Source organism: Lepidothrix coronata, unplaced genomic scaffold, assembly GCF_001604755.1.
Source record: "Lepidothrix coronata isolate B3197 unplaced genomic scaffold, Lepidothrix_coronata-1.0 Scaffold7, whole genome shotgun sequence".
NCBI classification, from domain to species: domain Eukaryota; kingdom Metazoa; phylum Chordata; class Aves; order Passeriformes; family Pipridae; genus Lepidothrix; species Lepidothrix coronata.
In genome coordinates this window covers 11,638,105-11,658,586 of record NW_016690187.1, presented here as the reverse complement: position 1 = coordinate 11,658,586, position 20,482 = coordinate 11,638,105, and the positions used below count along the sequence as shown (strand labels likewise).

General features: G+C 34.8%; 1 protein-coding gene across 2 annotated transcripts in view; it reads right to left on the bottom strand.

Moving 5' to 3' along the window:
- Window positions 1-1,054: 1,054 nt before the first annotated feature.
- LOC108509129 (sodium channel protein type 2 subunit alpha-like) overlaps window positions 1,055-20,482 on the bottom strand; it is a 50,097-nt gene continuing 30,669 nt past the window's right edge. For both annotated transcript variants that reach the window (XM_017838400.1, XM_017838408.1), the window contains exons 18-26: window positions 18,962-19,116; window positions 17,606-17,779; window positions 12,903-13,025; window positions 12,355-12,636; window positions 9,835-9,888; window positions 8,909-9,046; window positions 5,734-5,838; window positions 5,054-5,324; window positions 1,055-4,678 (exon numbers count right to left, since the gene is read on the bottom strand). In XM_017838400.1, coding sequence (XP_017693889.1) covers window positions 3,501-4,678; window positions 5,054-5,324; window positions 5,734-5,838; window positions 8,909-9,046; window positions 9,835-9,888; window positions 12,355-12,636; window positions 12,903-13,025; window positions 17,606-17,779; window positions 18,962-19,116 — 2,480 coding nt within the window. In that variant the 3' untranslated portion in view covers window positions 1,055-3,500. The remainder of the gene's footprint in view (window positions 4,679-5,053; window positions 5,325-5,733; window positions 5,839-8,908; window positions 9,047-9,834; window positions 9,889-12,354; window positions 12,637-12,902; window positions 13,026-17,605; window positions 17,780-18,961; window positions 19,117-20,482) is intronic.

Here is a 20,482-nt window from a genome sequence, read left to right as displayed (position 1 = left end):
GCATTTGAGACACGAAAAATGGAGTGACTTTAGCTGGATCATGGGTTCAATAAATATAACTTTAAAAATGACAGAAATTTTATAGGGTAAAATGATTTTGTAAGTGACCTCATACACTTCTGCACACTACCAAATTCATAGAAAAATTACCACATAAATATTTTACGCTTATTCCACACAGAATTTTCAAGCTAACTACATACCTGTCCAGTACTGACTTACCTTGTTCTTTAAACAACAATTTAAGAATAATTATTGTTAGAAACTAGGACAGTAAAACACTAACTATTCTGGATTGAAAAAACCCCACATTTTAATTCAAATCAGACAGTTACTAAAAACATGCACATTGTCCTTCAAAGCACAGCATTCTGAAGGGTTTTTTCCGTGGTAGCTATATTGATCCCAGTATACAGCAGCTACTCTTTACAAAGAAACGAGAACACACACAAAAAAGCATTAATTACCCCATGCACAGGTCCAATACACACACTGTGTCCCATATCCTGCCACCTGCATGCAGTAACCTCTTGCCAGGGACCATGTCTTTTAGGCTCTGTAAAGGCATCAGTTACCTGACAACAGCTGTGGCATGGCCATTAACACCTCTAACAGGTCTTTTTCCATCCTCTTGGCAAGCATGGATTTCTTGAGCAAGGATGGAACTAAAGTGACTCCGTTATGCCCTCATGGGGTTATTTTGGTGACACTATCACCTATCCCAGGGTGAGCTGTGTCTACTGGATCAGCTGTGGAGCCATCCTGCATTGGACTTGACTAATAGAGAATATCACTGGTCCACTCAAAAATTTGACACATAGTTAGAATGGATTTCTTTTCTGAATTCTAGAAAAACTTCTCTGGCCAGGACAATATAATCACTTCTCTAGATGGTGACAAGTTGATGCAGATCTAAGTCATGAAGCAACGTGTGATCTAGACGTCTAAAATATATCGCCTCACTGCCAAAGAGGTTCCCCCTTTATTCCACCAACCATCACTTGTTAATCTTCATAAACTTCATACAATAAAAACACAAAGACTAGAATAATTCCATAAAAAGGTTATCTTTATTCTTTTGGGTTGTTAGCAATGCAGTTATTTTCGGTAAAACAACTTCCTGCATGCAGTTCATCAGAACAATGAGACAATAATTTCTATAAAAGCAGGAGCCAATCTATATTCTAGAATAAAGAAGAAATGCAAAGTATTTCACTGTCCATTGCACAAGTTCACTGTTCATCCTCATAAAGGAAGATTTTGAATAACAAATTATATTTAAAGCATTTCTACTGCAGTATGTACCAGTAAGCAAAGCAGACAGTGTGAGACTAACTCTGGGGAAAGCAATGTTTTTATGACTATGATTACCCTGAAAATTAACAGACCGAATTATCATTAAAAAACCAAACAAACCCTTTTATCTTTTTGCACGTAAAAAGACCTACTTACTGATCAGAAAAATAACTGTACTGTTCATTTCTTTTTAAATTATTCCTTATTAAAATGCTATAAAAAATAATTAGCAGAAACTTCCAATTACCAATTTGCATTGTACCTTAGGCTTCCCAAAAGTAAAGTGTTAAAGACAGACATCAAGAAAAAATAAGAACAATATGAAGATATGTATAATTTTTTATAAGTATAAAATGCTATAAATTAAAACTATTTTCAAAATAACAAGAATAGATCAATAGATATATATTATAAAAGTTTTTCTAGTCCCACATTTTAAGCCGTATATTTGTCCTGTATAGTCTGATAATTTACTGCATATTTGCTGATTACAAAATTGAAACAAAATAAAATATTTAATAGCAGCAACTATTGCTTACTGGTATGAGGAATGATGGTCTTGTCGAATAGTTTTTTCTTTTTACCTCTCACGTGTCTTCCCATCTTAAACTTTAACAGCTGTAGCATAATAGCAGCAAGCATGCATCAGTTAAAGCTTCCCAATTATTTTGAGTATTACAGAATATATCATAATATCTACTGAAATTTAATAAGCTAACTTACTAGGGTACATATTTGACACATACAGAGTAATTAGGTCATTGTCTCTTTGTTCAAAAAGATACCACCGTGTAAACAACTGATTAAATAGCAGAGGATTTTACTTACATGTATAGTGTCAGCCTGGATGACAAAAAAGTCATCTAAAACACGATGCAGGACAAAGCTGATGTAAGTACATCAACTCAGCTTTCTATAGAAGATTGCATTACAGTGGAAACCTGACTAAAGTGCCATAGGGGGTGTCAAAACCACCTCTGACCTATTTATTTTGTGTCTCTGGCATGATCCATCCTTCCAAAGCATAGAATTTTAAATCTGAGGTATACATTAAGGGAGTATTTGTCCCCAAAGGTACTCTGCTATCAACTTATTCACATAGCTCTGATTATTGTGCTAAGTGGGATATACTCATGAGAAATAAGAAGTGTAGAAACAGATTTTGGAATGAAGTATGGAAACTACTCATGATATTACAGGGTCTACCAGTTTAAAAAAAAAAAAAAGCTTACCCCTTCTTTTTTAATCTGTATAATTTCCTGTAGGCACAATTTAGCATTTGTAGCTTTTCTGTGAAAAGAATTATTTGAATATCTCAGGAATTATGAAGCATCTTGTACTCTGAAAGGAACTGGGTTTTTTCCATAGTTTCATGATTTTTGGAATGGGAGCTGTGTGTAGCACCATTTATCTAAATCACTGTATCTGAAATGGATAGTATAATAAATGAAGAATAACTAAAAAGTATTAAAAATAAGTATATTAAACTTAAGAGACTAAGCTACCAACCTCTTTCCAGTGAAAATTATTCCCTTGTTTTATTTTTCCGATAAATTCTCTATCTAAACTCTGGGGTTTTTATTATAACTGCTGCTGATTTGATCTAGATCCTGAGATGGAATCTTAGTTTCTGCATTTAGAGTTGGTTTCAAGAGAACTATGTTCATTTATGATGTTATAATCACATATTCCGGACATTTGTGTTCCTCTGCATACAGAGTATTACTTAGCATTTAGTATTTATTTAAATAAAAAGTATTTAGATTTTTTTATCACACTGCAGAATTACTGATAGCAGTGTGTGATTAAAGCAAATAAGATGACAAAAAAAACTCTGACACACATGGAACACAGGAGATGAAATGAACTTGGTGGATACACTTATTCCACAAAAATACCCGCTTGTAAGGATTGGTAATTTTGCACTCCAATAAGGGTTCCTACAGTCTAAGTAGAAATTTTTTGTCTCCTCTCAGTTAATGACAGCTGATAATCAAAACTATTGTTATGCAAGTTTGTTTCCCTGTTACAAATTGAGAGTTTACTAGTGAAGGGTCATAGTCTTGGTACAGGCACTGACTGTAGCAGTGGGTAAATATGTAAAAACTTGTAATTTTGGCATAATTCTTCAATAAGAATGCTACTGATAAAAACGTCATCTTCTCAGGCTTGTAAACATTCATCATGGACAACCTCTCTGTCTTTTACTTTTTATTTCCTTTTCTGTCTTTTCCCTTGTCTTCTTTTTCTGATTTGTCATCTTCATATTTTTCTGGTTTTGTTACACTGTCATAAGAAGGTGGAGCTGTGGCGGATGCAGACATATCCACTTTCTCTGGAGGTGAGTTTTCACTTAGCTTACCAATAATCATATCTTTTCTGATAAGCAGATCAACCCCATCTTCCCGATACATAAATGAAAGTTTCTTTACTGCCTGTCTTAAAAGATGACGTCTGTAAGCACGCTGAATGATAGCGGCAGACACTTCTTCATGTTTTCGTTTCAATGTGGTTGTAATTGGTTCATAGGAGACTTTAGAAGGATTGGCTGCCATAAATCGATCTTCCATCTGTATTCTGAGGGCGTCCATCTCATCACTTTCCCCCAAAACACGCTTTGTGAAAGCAAACAGGATGTCAAGGCAGTGAATTCTGTCACCACTCACCATGGGCAGATCCATTGCAATGAGCTGAATTGTGTTTGGTTTTGGTATATTAAGAGGAGGATCTAGAGAAGCGGCAAAATCAGACAATTTGCTATATTCTATGAACTGTGTTGCATCAGGATCATATTTTTCCCAGACCTCATAGAACATCTCAAAGTCGTCCTCGCTCAAGGGTTCAGCGCTCTCCTCAGTAGCAACACTGAAGTTCTCCAAAATCACAGCAATGTACATGTTCACCACTACCAGAAAGGAGATGATAATGTAGCTGACAAAGAAGAAAATCCCAACAGAAGGATTGCCACAGTCACCTTTCACAGAGCTCCCAGGATGATCTTTATGGGGATCACAGTCGGGCTCCCCACTGTTCAGAATTGGGGCAAGCAAAGCATCCCAGCCAGCAGACGTGGTGATCTGAAACAGGCAGATCATGCTGTTGCCAAACGTTTCAAAGTTGAACATGTCATCTATACCAGCTTCCCTCTTAACATAGGCAAAGTTGGACATGCCAAATATCGCATAGATGAACATGACCAGGAAGAGCAGCAGACCAATGTTGAACAGAGCAGGAAGAGACATCATCAAAGCAAAAAGCAGAGTGCGGATTCCCTTGGCGCCTTTAATGAGGCGCAGGATTCGACCGATTCTGGCAAGTCGTACAACTCTGAACAAAGTGGGGGAGACAAAGTACTGCTCAAACACCTTAGAAAGAAACATACCTGTGAAATAAAAGAATAAAATTAAGAGAATAACTTTAACACAGATTACATTTTCCACAATAAAATGTGAACAAAACCCAATTGTAGTTTTGGAATTAGTGGAAGATTACTGGAGATTAAATTTTATCTGCTATGGGTAATTTTAGATTTTTTTCCCAGTACTCTTAGAACAACAAAAAAAAAAGCAAATTCTAGAAGTATTAAAACTGACACAGATCTATTAAGAAAGTTACTACTCTCAAGTATGCTTTTTATTTCATAAACAATCAAGAGAATTTAAAATTAAGTAACACCTCTGGTTGGCATAACTCGACAGAGATAAAGCATTAAATACATACCTAACTATATTTCATTTTGAATATAAGGATTTCTTACCTACTATTGAAAGAATAACAACCACAAAATCAAAAATATTCCAGCCAATGGTGAAGTAATAAAAACGGAGTGAGAATATTTTGAAGACACATTCTCCAGTGAAAAGGACAACAAAGACCAAGTTAATCCAGTGTAAAATATTTTGCATCAGTTCACTCTGGTCATCTGTTTCTATCATCATTGTGACCATATTAAGACAGATGAGAACCATAATGGTAATGTCAAATGCTTGTTTTGTTACAATATCAAACACCAGACCTTGCAATTTGTTCTGAGGGGAGAAAAAAGAAAATGTGATAGTATTTTGTATGTAATGAACATCCTTTTCCTCCCTCCTATTTCCTTTTTCCTCTCCCAAAATACACAACCAAGCAAAAGGCTGAAAAATCTAAGAAAAACACTGCCCAGTAACTTCTTTAGTTGCCTGTTCTAAGTTTTCCCCTGAAAACCTATAGGCTTATATTTCTTCAGATTCTTTGATTCTCTAGTTCCTCAGGCACAATAAATATGCGTTTTTTCCTGCAGAACAGACACATGTACATGGTTCATTTCAGAATGGACAGATAACTTGAATTAGGCCTAAACCCTTTTAGACTCAAGGAAAAAATTTTTTGATAGTTAATGTACTGCTGCCATTTCTTCCCAAATATAGATGATAGAAGAATAGCACACATTCTTACCACGGGTCTAGGTATAGGTTTTTGTGGTTTCTTGGTTCCCAGCTTTTTCATTGCATTGTAATATTTCTTTTGTTCTTCTGTCATGAAAATGTCTTGACCTCCAAGGTAAAATAATAAAAAAAACCTGATTACAGCCAAGGTTTTAAATCCATTAATTCACAGCACTGCAGAATATAGTTTTAATGAACCCTTTATTCATTCTTACATATTGTTAATAAAACCAAATATAGTAATTATTTCAAAAATAAAACACATTAAGGAACAAAGAAACACCCCAGAGCTTCTATCTATTTGTTATTTTAAAAAATACATACATGATTAATTCAAGTAAAGAAGTATGAAAAAAAACAACTTGTAAAATATACATTCCACGCATACTTAAAAATCTAGCATCATAAACTCCACATTGTAAATTAATCTACCAGAAATAAAAAAGCTTCAAAGGTACAAAGATTCACTGCAAGCAGATATGCCTTCAGGTAAAACATGAGGAGAAAGCAACTAGTGACTTTACTTTTCAGGATGCACGTTTTACCATTTCAGCACAGGTACCTCAGTTCAGAAGATAGTACTTCCACTGTATATATATATATATATATATATATATATATATATGTATGTATACACACATATATATATATACATACATATATATATACATATATATATACATATATATATACATATATATATATATACATATATATATATATATGACTTGATCAACTCCCTATATTGTACAGAGATCATCAGAATCATGAGCTTAGTCTAAGGTTTCTTGCCTGAATAAGAGGACAGCAGTCTGAATAAAAGAGTATCTACACTGGTATGCGTAATACACACATGGAAACGCTTGACAGAAATACAATTTATATTGATAAGTAACTTGTTTTTTGTTTTCATGCATTTGTTTGTAAGTACATTCCAAGTATCTATGATGTCAAAGTAGTGGCATTTGGAAAAGAATTTCAGAGTCACCAGCCATTCTGTCACTTTGTCTCACTGACTTTGTCAAATGTCGTGTCAATCTTATTGACAAAGTAATGATGAATCTGGATGAAAATGTGTTTGACTCTTTCAGCTGTGGCTATATATAAACAGGAAGATTTAGAAGTCAAAAGAGACCCTGTTTAGCATGCTCTCCTCATAAGTCAAACATTCAAATAAAATTTATTTCTTAGAGAATAAGGATTTTGGAAGAAAAACAAGAAATGAATTTGCTAATTATGGTGGAAATGTGATGTGACTGTCAGATCTTACCCAGTGGGAAATAATAATAAAAAAAAAAAAACTATGAAGAAACTGGCACTGAACTGGGGATTTCTTCTGCTGTCTCACTGATGTAATGGCTATCATGACTGAACAAGTCATCCTTGTCTCAGTGTGCTGTCCATAGGGAGAATATAGGTCTCAAGACAGGATACCCTGGAGGATTGTAAGGGTTAGGAAGTTGACAGCTAGCAGAACATTTCTTTCCTCATGGGAACTAATGTGATCAAAGTAGGATGCACACAGGAACCACAGAAATGCACACAGTTTAACTACACAGAGACAGTATATTGCAACATCAAGTCTTTTCCCATTCATATTCCGACGACATTGTCCAAAGCGAAGTGATCTCAGTAACGTGAAGACAGAACAAAGACCAGAAAAATGCTACTGGGTAGTGATCTGGACATTTCTGTGAGCACAGGTGCATCTACAAATTCAAAAGACAGATGACTAATGTTTGCTAGTTAGCTACATTAAACTGAAGATATGAACATGCAGATAGAATTTTCCCCAGCCTAATTGTATCTGCAGTATTTTACTTTCTTGGTGACAGTCACAACAGCTACAAATGTACAAGGGGTGGGTACCACACTGCCAGAGAAAGTCCTTTAGCAGGAAACCTTCTCTGCCTTCTGAGTCATAATGATTTCAGTAGACAGTATCTGCCAAGTGAACTTAATAGAAAATCACCTCATTACTGGGTAAGGCCACCTTGTTATGTATCGACTGCCAAAAATGCCAATAACCTCAGGTTATATACAAAAATGTATATAACCTCAGACTTGCTCTCCAAGGATGAAAAATGGAACCACCTTCCTCCTAAGCAATGGATGCACCTGAAGTTTATTCCAAGGGAGGTGCAAACATCTCGGAGGATGAAGATGCCACTAGGTTTGGAACCACAAACTCCTCCTCTCTATTATGTGGGTCTGCAGATAACAGTCTTAGAGGATCTGAAGAAGCAATATAGGAAGCTGCATACTCCAATCTGAAGTGGAAAGATTTACTGAAGTTTCTACTGCAGTAAGTCTAGCAAGATCTTTTTTCAGTATAATGAATCATTGACAAACAATCTCAAATCACAAATGCAGAAATTATGTACAGCCTTGTTATTACTTAGCTCAGTTAAAAAAAATAAAATCAATATTCCAGTACAATTCTGCCCCAAATGTGCACAGAAAAATAAGACTATTATAGACCTTAGGCAGCATTTATAGTTTAAATAGCAAGGACAGTTTAATTTGCTATCATAGTCTGCATTTTAATCTATCTAAATGCTCCCAGAGTTCTTGACACAATTCTGTGTTCATCTGAATAACAGAAACAATTTTAGTTGAAAAGAAAAACTATATATTTTCAAATGTCATCAGTTTTCTTTCTTTTGCAAACTCACTACTAATTCAAGAGTTTGCCCACTCTCTCTAGTCTTACAGTACAGAGCAGTATTTCCAGCACTCAATTTGTCTGTATTAGTGTCTGTAATTGAGAAGGCCTTCACTGTACTGCTCTATCTCCTTATCAATTTTGATATTTATAGTTTTGCATATTCTCTTTTTTCCTGTCATTTATTTGCTTGACTTAAATCATCTGCATTTTCACAAAGCTTTGTCTCAGCACTGTAAGGGTAAGGAAAAACAAAGATGTAACTTTCGGATGTACAGCATATCACTGGGCTGTACACGAATGTTGACAACACTCAAACACTCAGTGTAACTGTAAATTACTTCAAATGCCTTGAAAAGAAAGTACTATTATTTCATTATTCTGAATAAACAGAAATCCTAACAGCTGATTTCTTTTTTTAAATTACTATGAGAAGTTTCAGACACATTTATCCTTGCATACATTTTCTGAGTGCTCAGTAACAATGAAGTGTTGTGAAAATGAAATATGTGATACTTATCTTCTTCTTTTGTTGGTTGAAATTATCTATGATGACACCAATAAATAAGTTTAGGGTGAAAAATGATCCAAAGATGATAAAGGCAACAAAGTAAATATACATGTACAGGCTTTCTTCATACTTGGGCTGTTTCTCTGCCTATGTAACAGAAAAACAGCAACACATCACAAATAACAGATAAGACAAATCACAGTATACCAAGCAGGAACAGAAGTGGCATCCAGATGGACAGCAACACTGTCACTGACTTTTTTGAAGCATATCCTACACTTGCCTTATATTTCAACTTTAAAATCCATTTAATACAGATATCTGTAACTGCACACACAGACCTGCCGTTCTTCCCCTTCCTGTCTGTCCTCTTTAATGACATTTGACATTTCACATGGGTACTGCTAAATTTGACAGAAACGTGCAAATCTTAAAACTCTCAGAAACAATTCAGTTCCTACAGACTTTATGCAAATCAGGAGCTGGATAGAGGAGAGACGCAAACAAATATCAACATTAAAACAAAACCAGGCAAAATTTAGCCAGTTTATTTTTTGACATCATCAGAGTCTGCAGCTATTGCTACTGCAGGGATGCCACTAGACTATTTGGGTTATTTTTGAAGACACAGGTAAAACAATCTCAGTGAGATAAATTAATAGGAAACCAGATCTCATTAGTTTTGAATTTTCAGATGACTTATTAAATGAGTAATACTTTATGTGGATCTATGGTTATAATTTTTTTTTACCTATTAAAAGTATATGCACTTTATAGTTCATAGGTTTATATAGGAAATTTATCAAGATTTTACATTTTAATTTTTTATATTTTAGTTCATTTCAACTGCCATCCAAGAAGCATTAAATCAATCGTATATTTGTTTTCACTCAGTAAATTTTATTTTTACTCAGTAGATTTTATATTGCACTCACTTCTGTAGAATCAACCGCAGCGTACATGATGTCCATCCATCCTTTAAATGTTGCCTAAAAGCAAAATTTGTTGATATTTTCTATCAAAGCTTCAATTTTGCAAACATTCTAAATAAAACTGTCTTCTGCTATGTATTTGCACCCACAAAAATAAAGAGAAATATTAAAAGTCTGGTAGGTTACAAGTGAAGCATTCATGGGAAGTACTGTACTGTGGAATACTTCTCCCTAGTTCGTAAAACGCTGAATAAATTCTAGTCTTCATGGAAATTCATATAAACTCTCTGTGAGATGAGTTGCAAACGATATCTGAGTCTACCAGAGAGACTGCAATTTATAACAGGACTTTCAGTTCTAATTTTCTGACTACCAAAAAAACTGGAGAACTTCTCCAGAAAAAAAAAGAATCAGCCATCATTGGTTGGCATTTTTCAGGCAGAATATGGAAATAGTCCTAGAAGAAACTCCAAAAGGTAAGTAGTCCCAAAAACTCTTGAGGAAAATAATAGAAACACAGAATGGTTTGACTTGGAAGGAACCTTTAAAAATTATCTAGTTCAAGCCCTCTGCCATGGGCAGGGACATCTTTCACTACATCACATACTTCCAATGATGGGCCATCCACAACTTCTCTGGGCAACCTGTTTGAGTGTCTCACTGTCTTATCGTTAAAAAAAAAAGGAAAATCTTATTTATATACAATATAAAACTACCCTCTTTCAGTTAAAAAACATTGCCCTTTGTCACTACAGGCCTTTTGAAAAATTTTCTCTTAGCCTTTCTTATAGGTCTCCTTTTAAACATTGAAAGGACACAATAAGGTCTCCCTGGAACCTTCTCTTCTCCAGGTTGAAATTCCCAACTCTCTCAGCTCTTTCTTCTTCCCACGCTGGGAAAGGTGTTCCAGTCCTCTGATTTTTTTCCTGGCCATCCTCTGGACCCAGTCTAAGAGGTCTATATCTTCCTTATACTGGTAAGGCCTTGTAAGAATGGACTGTATGGGGAGAACGACCTCATCTGTTGGCCAAATCTATTGTTGTCCAGCCCAGGATATGACTGACTTTGCAATCATATCCTGTGCAAGCACATATTGCCAGCTCATGTTCAATTTTTCTCCACCCGTATTCAGAAGACCACCTCTGTGGAGCTGACCTCAATTCATTCATGCTCCAGTCTGTACTGATACTGGAGACTGCTCATGAACCAGGTGCAGGATCTTGCATGTGGCCTTCTGGAACTACATGAGGTTCAACAACCTTAGGCCTGCTGAGGTCCCTCAGGTTGGCAACCCCTCTAAGTATCAACTGTACCACTCAACTTGGTGTCATCTGCAAACTGCTGAGGGTGCACTCAATTCCATTATTCATGTCCTTGGTGAAGCTCTTAGATAGTATTGGTCCTAGTGCAAACCTTTGAGAGACACCACTTATTACTGGTTTCCACTTGGACATTAAGCCACTGACTGTAAATCTTCCAACACAGCCATCCAGGCAATTCCTTATCCCCCTAGTGGGCCTTCACCACACTTACTCCTTTGAGCAATGATACTGAGAGCATACAAGGTGTGAATGGTATGTTCACTGCTAACATTACAAAGGTGAACTCTATATGCAAGATATGTTACAAATGCTAAAAGTACTGCTGTTCTCTAAGCAGGTAATTTATGCCTAGTGCTATTTAGCAACAGCTACTGCTACTCCCTGAAGCAATCAGATGATAGCCTGCTAGCACAATACCAACTACTAAATACTACCAGTTGGAAATTTGTAAAGACAGAATAGTTGCCAATTGCTTATGAGCACAAATAAGTTTCCACAAGCATTTTGTCAATATTTTGAATACATATTTCTGTCTTATTGGTTCCAATTTACAGATGCTGCCTCTAAAAGAGTTTTGTGCTTAGAAATCTAACACTAGTAAATTCTGCAACTGTTCATCTAGAGTTTAAAAACAAGTTAAAACTTTCTCCAAAAAACTCACTTGGCAATAACAAACAATGACTGGAGTACAACTAGTAATAATAATAAAAAAGAAAAGGAAGAGTGAGGGAAAAGTGAATTCAAAACCTTTTTCTAAGGTTTTAGATTTTTAGCAAACTAAATCGTTTGCTCTCTTCTTGTTTGAAGATCAGATGAGCCCTAGAATGTACATGACTACCATGATAAAAATCTTAGTCAATATGCCTTAACAGATAAAGCAAATAAAAGGAAATTAAAGCTAGGTCATTTTTTTATCTAGATATTTTACCTAGACGCTGTTTTTCTGTAGAACTTGAAAAGGTACTAGCAGCTGGGTGCCAAGAAAATTTATATCCATCAGGTAAATAAGAGATATTCCTCCTCTTCCAAAAAGGCCAGAGAACATATCAGATTTTTACCATAAGCAACATTAATTAGCTTCATAGAACAGAATTATAAAATCAAATCCCATATCCATTAATATATTGTAAAATAGCACTGAAAATTATGGAATTAAATGTTACTGCTACAAAAAATAAAGCTGGAAAAATTATACACTTACCACTTGAAGCAGAGAAAGATAACCAATTGCAACATTATCAAAGTTTACTTTCACATTTTTCCACCGAACACCTCCAGTAGTCATGTTAATTTTTTCACACATGCTTTTATTACTGACTTCCTCTGGTGTGAATGTCTCATCATTTGTGGTGTTAACACAGTGATAGAACTTGCCAGCAAACAAATTTACTCCCATGATGCTGAAAACTAGCCAGAAGGTAAGACAAACCAGAAGCACGTTCATAATGGATGGGATTGCTCCAGTAAGAGCATTCACAACCACCTAGGAAATAAAAACAGAAAAAAAATCCCCATTTTTAAAAAAACAACACAAGGATTAATTTTTCTAAATCTAGAAAAAGATTTTATGTAAAACATTACATTACACGGAAGTAATGCAAACAGAAAAGGACTAATGCATGTAATACAATCAAACATGCTACTGTTGGCCTTGTAAAAAGACATGCAATTCAGTGTTCCTCAATGATTTTATAATTAAGTGTATTATTATGGATTTTTTTTTACACATTATTTCTTTTTTTTTCTTACCCTCATGCCTTCAAAGCGTGACAAAGCTCTCAGAGGTCTCAAAGCTCTTAATGTTCGGAGGGATTTAATTGCACTGAGGTCTGACAAACCAAGGGCATTAGCTACTAAGCTAACCAACGAGACCTGGAGGAAAAAAACCAAAACAAAAGAACACTTTTTTACTTTTTTTTTTAAGTAACTTCAAAACACAAACACCTCTAGGATGAAAAACTTTGATCTGGATATTGCGGAAAAAAAGTTTACAAGGTCCAGCAAGAATAAATAAAAAAAGAACAAAACAGGAGAAAAATTTGTGTAACATTGCATGTAAATTTCAGAACAGCTTAAACAAAAAGATAACAATCTCTGGAATTTTCATCACACAGTTCTAGTTAGAAGAATGCATATCATACTTGTGCAAAATGAAGGGCAATTTGGACAAAAGAATTTGAATAGAAGTTCAGCTTCCCAATAAACTCAGTATATGCTTGAAATGTATTGAAAACTTAATCCTATTCTACATGACATATTACAACACTAAAGAGTGCTTTATTATACTCATGATAAAATGTGAGCCAGCAGTATTTGCTTCTGCTAATTTGCACTTAGAATAATCCACAAAATAGCTGGTATACGAAGAACTAGTAATTCATATTGCCTGCTGAAGAAGACAGGCTTGGAAGTGGCATATACTCAGTCAGAAAGGACTTTAATATGGGTGACTTCTAACTGTATGACACAAAAAAAAATATCAATGTCAATAAGATTATCTAAAAGCAATGCACTTGAATGCATAGACAGCACTTTCCTGGAAGTGGAGTTATGACAGTTAATAATTTAATTGTGAGCTTTGCTTTACCGTCTCTTCAGACTACTGCAATCTGGATATTTAAAAATCATAATATCAAATACCAGAAGAAAATCTGTTTACCTCCATTTGGTAAAGAGCATTGTTTCCTGTGTTTGAACTTCAAAGCTGAAGTTAAAAATTTTAAGTCCAAGCGTGATTGAGAAGCTGGCAGATTTGTTTTAGAGTTATCTACCTTAGAGCATTGAAATGAATGAAACAATGGCACATAATAAAATAGACAGACAATGAGGAGAAACTGGCTAATTTTCTTAAAGATAGCATGCAATGGTTTAATATAATCAAAGGTGATTTTTAAAAAAATCAAGATTTAATTTTTGTTTTGTAAATCATACAAACTTGATAAAACCAAATTAACACAGGGAATAACTGCGCAATACATGAAATACAAGTCAGTGATCACTACCTGTATTTTTGAAATAACCTGTCTAAAACTTCAGATAATTCAGCCACTATAGTAATTACAATTAGGCCATGTAGTTCAAGAGAAGAAAAATTAATTAAACAAAAAAAAAAGGAGAAAAAATTAGGAGAAGATCCAGAAAAATAACACATTCACTGAGTGGAATGACCTTTGTTTATGCCACTAATCTGATTTCCTATACAAACTGAATTATAATAATCAGTTTCAGAAGATTGTGCCCTCTTTAAATTCGAATGTTAGACAAACATTTAGTATAGAAAGCATTAATCCTTATGAATCCATCAAGACCTTAAGATCATTACACCTTCAGACTATAATTCTATGGAAGTTACAGAGAAAATGTTTTAAGTATTCCTGTCAGATAACCATATTTTCTTAGGTAATGCAGTCATTATATTTGCATTAGAGGAAAGCCTCTTCCTGCAAGATTAGAGCATCTCTACTTAATAATGCGATAGTTTTACCTTTCTTTGAAAATTATGACACAATTTAACACATTGCTTTTTTCTGCTTTCTTTTTTTGGAGGGGAGAAAGTAAGGATAGTTCCTCTCATCACATGGTGCTGAAGGTAATGAAAGCTTAGTTTTTCTGGTACCATCTGTGGATGTGGGTCTGTGTGCACACAAGTAATTTCATTTTAAAAAAAATTTCCTCTTCTTCCTTGTGTCAGACCATGGTTTGGACAACGCCTGACACCAGCTCTGAATTGTCTTCCACACATAAAATTGCTAAATGCAACATTTCTGCGATGTAAAATTAGCAAACAGTATTATATACTTCCACTGCCACAAAGATGTATTGTAGCAAAAAGAAGGGGAAATGTAAAAAACCCACTGCAGTGGTATATGTGAGGCAGAATCGCAACCTCAGCTTCATTTCAACTCTCTGGTCTTATAACTACCAAATACCGCAGGTTACCATAAGCAGGAAACATCTTATTTTGGATTTGTTAAACTGTCTCTGTTTTGGATAATTAATGTGCCTTGACATTTCCTCTTAACAGTATTACTTTTGAGGAAGAAAGGATTTAATCCACAAAAATTTTTGAAACCTTTATTACAGCTGGATTAACAGCTCAAAAGCTGATTTTCCTGCCATTTTCTGGTGAAAGTCAACGACTTTTTTCCTCATTGAATCTTCCACCCCAGATCACTGTCTCTTGTTGCATTTACACAAGGAAGACTTCTGTAGATTTCTTTCCTTTAAGGGTAGCTCAAGCAAGCTGCCAAATACTGTACAATCCCATATTTGTTCTTTTTCGTAAAATCATTTGTACTTGCACATAGAAAGCTGAGCTAAACCAGCATTTGCACTTGTTTTGGGGCTAATTATCCTTTTCTGAAATCACTATGAATAACACAATGGGTAAGAATTTCTGTTTGTATACTCTAAGTTCTTTCCCAAATAGGGAACAGCTGGAAAGTTCAGACTGATAGGTACAGGACAGTTTGCCTAAAAAGAATCCGTAAAATGTTGCCTCATTGTGATAATTTAATTTGACTGGTACTAGTATGGCAATTTTATTCAATGTTTAGCTGGATAAAGGCACAAGACAGGAAGATAAAGCAAAGACAGATTCAAGCAGTTGAGGGCAGCATACTGCCTGTTACCTAAACCAGCAGGTAAAACGGCCACAGTAAGAGAAAAAGTTGCTTGCTCCTAGCTGAAAACAATAACAAGTAAATCTGGCAGCAAAGTCAGAAAAAGCTAAGCAGATCACAACTGACTTTAGGGATGAGTTTCCAGTCACACACTGGAAATGGATTGCTAAGTAAGGCATTCTCCGTTCAAAACTGAGTATCAGCCTCAGCTGTCTAATCTCACTTTGAGGTTCGAGCGAATTGAAACCTCCAAAAGTGCCATCCAACATAAACTGTTATATAATCTGCTATTGCAGGGCCATAAAATGCAGACACTGGAAGCAAAAGATTAAGACAGCTACACGACAGCGCTGAAATCACTCAAAAAGGAAGAGCCTGTACCTATCCATATGGAGATATGGTACACTTTACTTTAAAGCATTGATCTTAAATCAATTCAAGATCAATCTTTCCCAATACAGGTTTGTACAGAGATACTAATTCTGAATACTACTTAAATATTATTTAATTAGTAATACATTTATTTATTTATATTTAATTTTCTTTCATTTTCACTAATTACAACTCTAATGGATAAAAAAAAAAGCAAATTTAAGTATCACAAGGTTCTGGAAACTTTCTTAGTCTCATTTCCTTTTAGGATTCTAAAGTATTGCATCAACAATTTTAAGTGAAGACAACAAAATTGATCTAGATGATTGCTGCTGATTTTCCGCTAATTAAAAAATTGTTATAATTTTTCATTTAAGCTACAATAAAGAAAAATCAGAAGCCAATGGTATTCATAAAGAAAGCTAATAAAAACACATAGTACATTCAGCCTTACTCAAAAGACAGTCCTAACTTTTTTTCCTTTTGCTTGTTGAGGGTATTTTGCTTTGGATAATTTAATCTTAGGGAAAGGGGATAATCTTTTATACTTTCTAAGTTTCTTACAGATCAATACATCTGTGCCGGGAATGTGTGTTGACTTTGTACTTGGTGTAAATTTAATTTGGGTGTTCACAACAGAAGAAGTGGAGAGGATATGAAAGGAGAAAGTAGAAAACTTTCCCAGAGAGATCATGTGTTATCTCATGTCACTGAGCTAGTCCATTTGCTCAGAATGTGGATTCACTAGAAAGAGCAGCACAGTTACACGAGGAAGACAAAAAACACCACTGGTGCCCTTCCCTCCAAAAAATCTACTTTAAAAAGAGCATTAGGTAAGTTTCAATTCTACTGGCAGGAGACAAAATTTCTGTCCTAGATTCCAGATACCATCCAACTAACAGAGTTTTCTCTTGTCCATTTGTTGAATTTCCACTCCAATGTCTACGCAAAGAAAAAGAACTCCTTTAACCAAACACATCATGCAATATCACTAATTTAATTAATTTCTTTGGAGTGAAATTTCAACACTAGTTTTTACTGCTATTGTTGAAGAACAATTCTCCCCCACACTTCCTTGCCAGTGACACATTAAGCTCGGGATCAGCTGTGCTACTGTCCTACTCCATATTCTCACTTTAATTTCTCTTTCCTTGCTGTGTCTGCTTCCTCCTTCTCTGTCACCACATCCAGAAGACTGAAGTCAAACCAGTTGATAGTCCTCACTTACCAGTCAGAACCCAGAGTAGTAAAGCACAGAACACATGGAGTCAATGATGGCACAAGGCCAGATTTAGTTACTCACCACGTAATTACAGTGGAATCTTATTCACAAGTATGTAATTTTCTGTTCTTTTAAGTCAAATTTATATTATTCACTGTATACATATCATATTGGAGCTACAAAAAAGGATCTGCCTAAACAACAAAAATAGACTACCTAGAAAGTATAGTACTTACATCAACAATCAGGAAGTCCAGCCAGCACCAAGCATTAGTGAAGTAAGTCTGAAAACCGTAGGCCACCCATTTTAGCACCATTTCCAGAATAAAGACATAAGTAAAGATTTTATCAGCATATTCCAGTATGATTTTTACAGTCTTGCGCCGTTCAATATTTATATCTTCAAAGGCCTGTGAAGAATGGGTTATATATAAGTCAGATATTGAAAACTCTTTGCAAATTACAAATTAATCAGAACTGAATTAAAACAGCAAAGTAGAATCACTTTCAACTTGAGATATTTTACCTTGAAAAACCAATATGAGTAGAAACTACAATTGCATTCTTTCTGAGTTTTAGATTTTATCATTGTCTGATAATGGAATTACAAAAGAATGTCTGAAGTTGCCAAAAAAGTTTTTAGAAATTTCAGTAATATTCAACGCAGAATTACAATTTGTCACCCTGGAAAGCCCAGTCAGGTTCAGTCAGGAGGCAGTCTCATTATTACATTAACTTCAATTAACAAAAGAGAATAATGAGCTACAGAGACCAAATATTATGTTGCTGACAATCTTTGCTGATGGCAAGGTTTTAGTAGTGGCAGGCTGTAGGTGTGGCCACTGTGAGGAGAGAGCAGGGGGCTGTTTTGTGCTGGCTCCAGCATGAACCCAACACTGGAAGCAGCTGAGTCCAATGGTAAAGCTGGTGGTGCCTCTGGGAAAATATATTTAAGAGATTGCAAAACATCACATGGCAGTATGAGGATTGAAGGAAAAAAATGAGAGAAACTACCGGGTAAACATCAAGGTCAGAGAAGGAAGGGACATGGTGCTTTAGGTGTTGGAGCTGAAATAATGACAGTATATACCAAATCCTACGTCAATCAACAACCAAAACAAGTCCAAATTGTGTGAAGGACTAAATGTCACTAAGAACAGCATAAAGGAACTCAAGAATTCCTATGTAACAGACTAGAAATACTGAAACTAAAATTATAGCAAAAAAATAATGAGAGCATGATGAATTTAGTATCTATACTGCTTTTGGCGACAATTTTAATTTGAAGTAGAAAAATTGCTTCCTTTATTGCACACAATCCATTTTTCATTATTTTTATAATTTCTTAAAGAAGGTTTTTATCATAATCCTTTTCATAAACATAGATACATTACCTTGTATTAATCAAAAATTCACCTGCAACATTTTAATGACTTATTTTAAATGTAATACTTGAAATAATCTGAGAATTCAGGTCCAAGTTCTCTTTCAAGACAACTCTGTATTTTTTTCTTAATGAACACATGTTATAATACTGCCTTTGATAACACATTTTAATAGGTACCATTCCTATGGCTGCAAGCTTGACTTACCAGAGCTCCACTGCTGAGAAGAATCATGAAGACAATAAATGTTTCAAACCAGTTGTGTTCTACTATCTTGTAACAGGTTTTTCGAAGGTTCCACCAGATTCTTCCTTTTGTGCTTTCCATACTTCCTTTACAGCATTTAAACTTCCGTATACAGCCTAACAGTACAAAAAATATTTTTATATGGTAAAATTTTTATTATTCTGAAAAATCAAATGATTCTTAACTAGCTCCTGTTTCAAGAAGTTCAAATTACTTCACTCTGCGCTTCAAATTACTGCATGCTACTTAAAGCATACCTACTTTTCTCAATTTTATACTTTGGATGTAGGAAAATTTGCATGTACACAATTTTTTCTCTACTCTGATGCTAGCTACATCAAGCTTATAATAAAAGAGAGTAATCTAATTGAGCTAATTTTCATTTACAAACATTTTTAAAATTATTTTCAACTTATATACAGATAATCAAAGAACACAGGAGAAATATCAGGGAGTAGAAAAGAAGAGCATACACAGCAACTTTCACATGAACTAGTTCAAGAGTACAGAAGCTTCTTTTAAAAGAAATTTTGCTTCTCAGCTAAGGTTCAGATAAATCACAGACATAAACACTAATTTATTACACTGAGGAAAAACTGCTGCTTCAAGGGCTAACTAAGGATACCTCTTTCATGACATAAACAAATGTCTGGAGACTGTGAGAGCTTTCCCATGTGATACAGATTTGTGGCAACTTCCACACAACCATCCACATCTACCATGGAGCCTAGAGGCATCATTTTCAATGAATATCAGTATCTGCTTAGCCAATAGTAGCCTCCTGAATTCTTTAAAAATTATTAACAATACAAAAACGTAAAGAGGTTGAAACTACTTTAATGGGTCCCAAATGCATTCTGGGTTTCCTGTGAGTGTCATTAAGTTGATATGTTACAAGTAAGTAAGTTACACTATGTTTCATCAGCTCAGATAAAACACCTACCACTGTGAAGAACATGGTTAACCTCACCTTCAACTAGCCAAAATGCTTACATTATGAAAAAAATAATCTTATGCCCAAGCACTGATAGATATCACATAATGTTAAATTATTTGAGAAATGCACTTTTTTTTTTAATTAAGAGCTTGATATAGTCAACGCAATCCCACATTTAAAAACAATTTTGTTTTTTTAAAGATAAGTAAAAGAATACTTCAAAGGATAAGATTCCTAGCCTAAATCAAAGGTGTCTTCAAAATAGTAAATCAGAAAGCATGGACAGGAGATTTAATCCTGGAACATATTTTGTTTTGAATGATTTTACCCACAACTTAAAAGGAAATTAAAATCTTAATATTGCAAAAACTGAAAATTCTTTCCTACATAGTAAATTTCAATAGTCCCCTAAAGGATATAGTTATACAGAAATAAAATGAATAAAAACTTCTAAGGACATTCAAGTACACTGTTAAGACTTCTTTACTTAAATAGCACCACAGGATCTCATTCACCTGTTGCATCCCACATTATATTTATGCGCC